The sequence below is a fragment of the Eufriesea mexicana genome, unplaced genomic scaffold (genome assembly GCF_001483705.2).
Source record: "Eufriesea mexicana isolate 0111107269 unplaced genomic scaffold, ASM148370v2 scaffold2646, whole genome shotgun sequence".
Taxonomy (NCBI): Eukaryota; Metazoa; Arthropoda; class Insecta; order Hymenoptera; family Apidae; genus Eufriesea; species Eufriesea mexicana.
In genome coordinates, this window is record NW_016910740.1 from 2,699,310 (window position 1) to 2,708,504 (window position 9,195).

A 9,195-nucleotide genomic window follows, 5' to 3' on the forward strand; every position below is an offset into this window, starting at 1 on the left:
AAGGAAATTGTCCAATTTCGAGAATATCGCAAGGTTGTCTAGGTTAATACACGTTCCTGTTGATGGATCAAGATCGGAGAAATGGCTACATTAAAGAGACAAATAGGCAATAGCGCACCCTAATATTTCAATATATCCGGAGTAACTTCAAAGTGGTATATCTCGGCAATAGAAAATCGTACGATAGTAAATCAAATTCGATTTTGCAAAGGAAGCTTATCTCTGTACGATGCTACCGATTTAAATGTTGAGGAAAAATTTCGATAAAATTCGTGCAATGAAAACTTTCGAACTATACGAATTATATCGACAAAGAATTAATCGGTGACCAAGGAGAAGAATTTATTCGTAATTATTTTGATATTCCATTCGAATTTGTCTGCCACGCGAATTCTCGTCGATTTTCAAATCTTCGTACTTCCAGAAGAGGTTGAAACGCTACAAAGCCCTTTGGAGTCGGAAATAGGTTCTCGTAATCCGTATATTATTTGCTTCTCCCTCGGCGTGGTTAAAGGACCGTTAAGCACGCCACCAGAAATTCCCCATGTCGCGTGTTCTTTCCCCAGATTGTTCGCCGATTTACCTTTACACCAGAATGAGCTCGCATGCCCTTTACTCGGATGCATCGCGTAGACTGCCGACCTGGAAAACGCGAGAACGCTCGTCCTCCGCCTCGCGACACGATATACCAAATGCATGCCAATTTCGCGTACACAATGTTTCCACAGCGGAAAATCCGACTCGCGAGGCTGCACCAGCAAGTGCAAAGCGTGCTCTACCTGTTTTTTAATCGGAGCTATCGCTGTTGTTTCGCCGCGTCGAGCTCGCTACTGGCAAAGGAACCGACGAAGGGATGAATAATAGCTCTGTGCTTCCTCGAGAATTAACTACGCGTTGCGACACAGCTTTCTCTGCTATTTCGTTATGTCCGTATTTCCGTGAGAGACAAAGGAACACGTGGAATGAGGACCACCGCATCCTTGATCTCGTGGATTGATCTTCGTCTTCGTAGAACAGGTAACTAGTGGCAGCCATAAGCGAGCAAACAGAGAGGTGAAATACTTTTCTACGATATTTTTATTATATTTGATCGTGTAACTTTGGTGAGAGGTAGTATTCGGAAAAATCGGAAAATTCGATTAGAATAATTTTTGCAATATTTTCTATTTGACCAAATACCTTTGCTGAGAAATAAAAAACCGAAAAATTAAAAATTGCGACTAGAATAATTTTTGCAATGTTTTTTATTCGACCAAATACCTTTGTTGAGAAATAAAAATCCGAAAAATGAAAAAATCCGACTGAAATAAGTTTTGCAATGTTTTTTATTCGACCAAGTACCTTTGCTGAGAAACAAAAATCCAAAAAATTAAAAATTGCGACTAGAATAATTTTTGCAATGTTTTTTATTCGACCAAATACCTTTGCTGAGAAATAAAAATCCGAAAAATAAAAAATTACGACTAGAATAATTTTTGCAATATTTTCTATTCGACCAAATACCTTTGCTGAGAAATAAAAGTCCAAAAAATTCAAAATTGCGACTAGAATAATTTTCGCAACATTTTTTATTCGACAAATATCTTTGGTGATGGATGAAAATTCGAAAAATTAAAAATTGCAGAAATAAATGAATGCAAACAAAAATTTGTTATATATCATCCAGTTGTAATTTATTCTCATAGTAATAAAAATAATGTTAATATTTTACAACGTAAGGTTTTCGTGTTTCACATTGTTGAATAAATAAATTTATGAAATAAAAGATGGAATGGTGTAGGATGGACTGTTATATATGAATAACATATATATCGATAATATCAACGGTGTGTTAAATGTTTCAAACAACATCAACGAAGGAATTGATAAATGTTTGATCAAGTACCATAACAGCATTTTGAATGTTTAATAAATAGCTATTGTATCTGATAATGTACTCCGATGGATTTATAATTTTCTATTCCACCATTATAGATTCACAATATCTTTACGTTGTATATTTCCTTGCATCTTTTACAAAGCTGCGAATAAAAATTTGCACAAAATGCAACAAAATGATAAAGTACCTTACAATTTTCAGTGCTTTTCGAGCAACTTTAAAGACATAGATCTCGATGAAAAATCATGCGATTATAAATCAAACTCGAACTTTTATAATTTTCACAAATATAACAAAAGTGGAGAATTTTTTTCCATTTATCTCTTAAACCTAACGAAATAAGCAATTCTACAATGAACAGATTCGAATTCAGTGTACTAAAATACACGAAAAATCTCTCGGTTCTCGCAAAAATAAAATTAAATAAAAATAAAATTCGCTATACATCATTTGGTCTCACTCGTTCTTCGCATACATGGATCAAATTCGTGCAAAAAGATGTGAACTGCGATTAATCTCCTATATTATTAAGGAAGGGATAATGTAAAATTTGCATACGTTACATTAGCCTCAAGAAATTCCGAAGATCATAAAGTCTGCTATTATTTTCTACGTACTGTAGAGTGTATACGTATGTACACACGTATGTAAGTACTTATTAAAGTTCTTCCTTTTAGCTTTAGTTATGTGCAGAAAAATCACGAAATGAAAGAATACGAATTTCTTCCTACAGTCTGCAAACGATACGTGCATTTTTCCTGCATATCCTTCGATTCAGTCAGAAAGTCAACCTATAATTACTCGCCAATGAGTAACGTAAAGCATACCTGTGTGACTTATGCATTCGGCTCGCGCTGACCGTATACGTTTCCTGTACACCACTCTACACTTACAATTAGTATTAAAGAGCCGTATATCCGTATGTCGTCTTAATTGCGTGTGTAGTACCAATGCACGTGACCTAAAGCTCGTTCATGCTAACACGGATACGAATACCAAAGTTTCGAAAGTTAATTAATTACAAATACAGTGGAATCCCGTTTATCCGGCACAAACGGGACCGAGCCTGATCCGGATGACCAAAAATCGGGGTAATCCAAAAAAATCCGATCATTTCACGAAATGTTCTCTTCATCGAGATTTGAAAATAGTCAGGGTCTCCTAAACATTTACGTGAATACTTCCAATTTTGATTATCGATTAAAGATTTTAATTTCTTGAAAATCTAAATAAAAAATATTCCCCTCCAACATAGTCTTTAAAATTATACTTATACTAATTGACTTTTTTCTTAAGAATGATTCCCAAGAAAATTCCTCGAATTTAGGGTCCGTTTTCACACCTTAGATATGGACGATGGCTGATAAAACAAGAAAAAACACGTGTCAGATATTTTTTTCGAGTTATATTTCGTGAATTTCATCAAAATTGTTTTATCGATACTTGGGAAATGGTCATTGTGAGAAATAAGAATCTATAAACGCAACGAAATATGATTATAAGAAGAAGTTTTGGTCTCATGGAGTTTTCATTTTCCTGTTTGGCCGATGTACCGACAATTTCGTATAACGAGGACAGTCGGTCATTGATTAAATTTCCCTCCAACAACGCCAGTCATTGATATACCACGCCGTTGATAAGGAAAGATAGGGAACGAATTTGGGCAACTGGAACAACGTATAAGCTGCCCTAAAAGTTCATAACGCTTTGATTATTTTCTCCCTAATGTGAATTCACGGTGTGTTGAAGTTTTAGCCTGCCTTTCGTATCTTTGAATTTTTGTTGCATAACGAGGTCAAAGATAGAGCACATAACAAATCTTTCGTATATAACAAAATTAACGACGTACATAATATAGAAATAAATATATAATATATAAATAGTCTTTCGAGAATTTTTCTTAATAAATAAAAATAAGTTTAATTTCAAATTTCCCGCCCGCTAGGAAATCTGGGAATTTTTAAAAATAAGATATTGTTTCGTGTATATTCGGAAGTAAGGGACACCTAAACCATCTGAAATATTAAACAAGATAATATTTTCAATTTCCTAAAGATCTCCTACGAAATTTATGCAAAATTTATTTGAAATAATAATTTTAAAATAATCGTTTTGAATGACGTTAATTAATATTTGATACGTAATAACTAGTATCACGTTCTTTATTTAATTAATTAAGTAAAAATCGAAGAATAGATAATCTATTAATTTATTACTTCTTAATCGAATATTTGTTTCTGATATAACATTCGGAGTACGCATTGCGTGATAAGTATAGTAATAATCGTAATATAATAATAATCGTATAATAAGCAATAATAATTTTAATTGATACCGCATATTAAAAAATTAATTAATCTCATAAAAATTAAATAACAAATGGTCAGGGGGAATAACGAATAATTTGTTTCATAAAGTACCAGATAATTGATTTAATTGAAAATAGATCGATTTATTTCTCGTGTGTAATTATTCGTTAATTATTTCTCATATAATTTTACGAATTTTTCAAATCATGAAGCTGAAAATTTTCGCGAAACTGTCAACTTTGCACCAAACGTGTAATTCGAAATCGGCATTTCATTCGCAGATCGTGCGAAAAATAATTTCAAATCGAAATGACGCACTAGGAACTTCGGCGGTTACAATGCGCATGCGCGCGCGCGCCAAGCCCGTTTATTAAACGTCCGAGAAATTGGAGCAGATTTTCCTACGATAATATGGCGGCGACATTATTTATCGCAATACGCGCATCAGGCGACACTGCGGCACGTGCTCCGCGTATCCTTTCGGATCGTCAACGAAGAGGTCAACGGTTTAACTTCGTTCGCACAATTGGCCGGATTAACGTCGTAATAAATCTCAATTAGCGAGGCTCCTACGCCTGCCGCGCGTATGAAGTGGGGTGGGATGATTTTTGTGAATCTTTACCACTTTTCTTAATCCTCGAAAAGATCTCCATGCGATCGACAGGTGTTCCGATCCCAATTAATCGATATTCATATAGGTTATCTTTCACTTGTCTAACGATGAATGTACACTTATAGATTAAATTTCGAAAAATTCTACGAATCAGAGAATGAACGTAAGAAGAACTTCAAGTTCTCAACATTTCTCTCACTTTTATATATCTAAATTTTATATTCTTTCGTTTATAAATTGATTTTGTGGTGACATAAACAATTTGATCGAATACAGCGAAAATATACAGGTTATGATTTAACCTACGTATTCCATGTAGTAATCACGTGACTTACGCCATAAGGCGTAATATTTACGAGGATATTTTAGTTACGTGCATTCATAAAAATACGGCATAAATCTGTGGCTGCGTTTAGCAGTTGCTCTACACATAAAGCAACTTATGGCCCATTAACGTGATCCCACTTGTTAGTAACGTAACGCGCACAATCTGCCCTTGATATCATTCGTAATGAAGCACATTATACTGCCGTTAGAAACGGCTGCCTATCGATATTGTAGTAATAAATTACACAACTGCACATGTACCTTTATAATTAAACGAAACTATATCCCATGTCGAGTCCGTTGGATGCTCGAAATTTCTCTCAGATCTCGAAATGTAATTCAATTTCTAATCCAATATGGCGAATTATTGATATCGATTGGTAATATTATTATAGAAAGCTTAACCTGTTTTAGAATTTTATTTTGTTTCAGATATTCTCAAATTATTTCAATTTTAATTATAACGTTTACAACATTTATTCATTTCTCATATTACTAAATTTTTAATATTTTTTTCTTTATACATTTTTTAAATTAAGTAATTTTCGATATTGGATTTTGACGAGTCGCGTAATTTAAAGCAGTTTGTGCCTAGTCGAGTAATTAAATTCAGTCATAAATCGAGAAGATTTTCCCGTTTTGGGCAAACATTTGATCAGTCGTGTATAGAAGCAATTTGGCCAAATGCCAAGAAATCATTGTTTGTTCTACTCGGTAATGTTTCCAATGTTTAAATCCCTACGAATTAGGTTTAACCCGTTTCAGGAAAATGTTCGACTCTGTCGTCTCTCATTCACATTCCACGTTTATCTTTGTCATGAATATTATAACGGCGAGCATATTATATCCTGTTCCCGTGCCAGTTTTATGACAAGACGAATATCATTTGTCTGCGTAATAACGATAGTAATTACCGACAAGCTCTGAGATCACAAATTACTTATCGCTTAAAAATTCCGCGCCGGTATAAATTTCAATGATCACCGCGTATTCTATCAGACTATGTATATTCACTGCAAGTTCATGTAACCAAAAATTAAAAACTTTGCCAATACTTAATAAACACATTTAATAAATTCCCTACAACAATAAGTATTACTCTACAGTAATAAGTATTCGATTAATGTAATTATATAAAGGTAAACATAAAAATATTTCTTCCGAAAAATAAAGAATGCAATAACCTTTATTTCGACTTATAAAAAATAGAAACACACTATATCTTGTATTAAAAAATAGTTATTTTGAACAGAAAATGGTCTGTATACGTTAAGAAAATGTGCAATCAGCGTAAGAAAATTGAAAAATATGGAAACAAGATGAAAATGGGCGCGAAAACTTACCAGTGGCGCAGGCGCTTCCAGCGATCCAAATGAAATAGACAGCGGCAAACAAAATCCGCGTCCTCGTGCTCAGGAAGGTCGACAGGTCCGCCACTGCATTTCTCCACAGCATCTCCATGTTAGTTGGTAAATTCTTTACCGCTCTTGCCACTTGCACTTTCTTACACTTCACTCCGAGAACGTCATATAATTGCACGACTAAATTACGCAAACGAATACCAACAATTCCTATATGATCTCCGCATTTTTGAGTTCACGTACGAATTCGTCTTCGAATTACGTTTTCGTTTAGTAGGCGTAACGGAAGAGCATTACGACGTACACCTGTAAGACAACATTCCTTTTACTTGCACTCGCAGTCCCTCCTCCTTTCGAAAAACTGATGGGCTCGTAGCATCTGTACTGTCTTCCATTCGACTTTCGATATATCAATCAATTTTTCTACTTTTCGTTTTCGAATTAACAAACCAAATTGTTAAGTTTCCCCGTCACATTTAACGTTACGTGTCATTGCATGCTTCCTTGTGGTTCATTGTCATATTTCGCATTTTTTTTCCAGAATTATGCACGTGAAACGTGCTAGAACTCGTACTAATGTAAACAAATCTCTGCAATTATAATGAAACAAGAATTGATATGTAAAAATCATGTGAGAAATTGTTGCAGGGACAAGGAAAAAAAGATATTAACTTTCATGAGAACTGTACAGTCCACTGATGCAGGTAAATATGAATATGTATTCACAATGTTAAAATTCAAATGCCAACAAATTTGATTTCACATTTCTAATCAACACTTATTTTTTTATGATTCTACTTTACATGAAAACTAAAGTTTGAATGCATTCTTCCGTACGGTTGTCCCCTCAGGTAAGTTCCAGGTAACGCGGCACAAAACGGTCACATTCACCTAGTAACACCTGGCAACACCGTTAAATTTATTAGAAATTCGCTCATACGGCTTGTAATTTAAATGAAAAATACAATCGAAAAACTTTTATTATGAAACTTTAACGAAAAGTAAAAACTTGTATGACGCGACGCATGATGCGAACCGTCCGTGAGTTTCGTTCGAATTACAAAGTTTTGTTGACTGATCGTCATCGGCTGCGTTCACAGGAGGCGTAAAGTTGAAATCGCAACCACGCGCATGCTCGAACTGCCCTACTAGCGTTCAACCAGTCAACGAAAAGATACAAAGACCAATCAGCAGCTCTTCACAAGTTAAATGTGTTGGTGGTATTCGCTATACGTTGTCACACACAGTTCCATTTAAATAAAAAATATTTATTTAAAATTTGCTAATATTTCATTCATGTATATTTTCTTGTTACAAAACCAAGAAAACGATACAAAATGTATGCAAATTCTACTTTCTACACTATATTGCAGCTTCTATTAATCGTATTTTTAAATATACTCTTATTAAATTTGTACGTATTATAACTTATTTTAATATTGAAATAATTTACTATTGGGTCTTCTTTATTTATTAATTTTCTTAATAAAAAACTTTATAAATTTTATTAACGAAAATTATTAAAAAGATAACAAGGAAATAAGTGTTCGATATATAGGTAACTCACTTTATTTTCAATAAAAAAAAATTAATTTTGATATTAAGAAACTTTTATTGAATTAAATAAACATTAAAAGAAAAATCCAAGTATTTTGCCTCCAAGATGCTTTCTTCTAGCCTCTTCATGATCCATAATTCCACCACTTGTGGTTAAAACAACATATCTAAAATATACATAAGTTACAAATATACTTTAAAAATATAAAACTATTCATTATAACAACATAAATTTTCATGTACATACCCAAACTGTCGAGATGGCAACAGGTTGTTGGTCCACTTTTCAATATCATTAATTGGAACATCAAACCTAGGTGAAATTACACCACATTTGTTTAGCCTTCCACTAAGATTTACTACAACTTTACCACTGCGATGATCATCAACAATTTCAAATTCTCCAATATACCCTTAAATATTAAGAAATATATGATAAAGCTTAATTGCAGATACATACACACAAAACTAAAGACCTATATTAAATATTTATTTATTGCTTCAAAGGAGTGTTCATATAGATTCTTACCTTTTTTCATCATTACAGTTAAAAATTTAATAATCACTTTTGAACAAGGCCTTAAGAGAACTTGTCTCTTCCCACGTTTCTCAGCATTGTTAATGGATTTAAGTGCATCGCTAAGAACGTTCATACGTACCATTGCTAAAAGTAAAATATAATTTTACATTACTAAATAATTACAATATATATAAACTACTTATAAACTACTTATTTCTAAAATATATACAGACACCTATTCCGAAATGTCAAATAGACATAACCTATAATAACAACGAAATAAATTTAACCAATGTAATCCTATCCTTTTATGAATGTAAACAATATAATGTTATTAATTAAGAAAAATATATTTATCAATTTTAAAGGATACAATTCAAGTTTACTAAACAATTACAATAAAAAGCACAACACTATTCCACAGACCATTTTATATTTTCCTGAGTAATATACTAAGTGTAAAATATTATTATAAATCAATCAATTATTAGAATTAGAGATTAATGTATAATTAATTTATAGTGGATGAATTTAAAAAAATTGAGATTACCTGCGATTTATAATTCTGTTTATCACAACAATGTACACGCTCGATTAGCCCACCGAAAAAGAAAAATTAGATCCAGGCT

At 33.0% G+C, this 9,195-nt stretch overlaps 2 protein-coding genes across 2 annotated transcripts in view; both read right to left on the reverse strand.

Annotated features, from left to right (window-relative positions):
- sdk (sidekick cell adhesion molecule) overlaps positions 1-6,717 on the reverse strand; it is a 70,400-nt gene extending 63,683 nt beyond the window's left edge. Inside the window, exon 1 of the mRNA XM_017904080.1 lies at positions 6,472-6,717. Coding sequence (XP_017759569.1) covers positions 6,472-6,589 — 118 coding nt within the window. The 5' untranslated portion in view covers positions 6,590-6,717. The remainder of the gene's footprint in view (positions 1-6,471) is intronic.
- A 1,388-nt stretch (positions 6,718-8,105) lies between these two features.
- Positions 8,106-9,193, reverse strand: LOC108550301 (40S ribosomal protein S15Aa). The gene is made up of 4 exons (XM_017904009.1): positions 9,117-9,193; positions 8,576-8,710; positions 8,294-8,459; positions 8,106-8,213 (listed from the first exon to the last, which is right to left on the reverse strand). The coding sequence occupies exons 2-4, from the start codon at positions 8,706-8,708 to the stop codon at positions 8,120-8,122; spliced, it is 393 nt and encodes a 130-aa protein (XP_017759498.1). The 5' UTR covers positions 8,709-8,710; positions 9,117-9,193; the 3' UTR covers positions 8,106-8,119.
- Between the last annotated feature and the right edge of the window lie 2 nt (positions 9,194-9,195).

What these genes read in the sequence shown, in the direction of transcription:
- LOC108550301 (XM_017904009.1), bottom strand. Translation starts at nt 8,708, where the DNA reads ATGGTACGTATGAACGTTCTTAGCGATGCACTTAAATCCATTAACAAT. An exon ending in AACTGTAATGATGAAAAAAG is followed by an intron (nt 8,460 to 8,575) that starts GTAAGAATCTAT and finishes TTAATATTTAAG; the next exon opens with GGTATATTGGAGAATTTGAA. An exon ending in TTGCCATCTCGACAGTTTGG is followed by an intron (nt 8,214 to 8,293) that starts GTATGTACATGA and finishes TGTATATTTTAG; the next exon opens with ATATGTTGTTTTAACCACAA.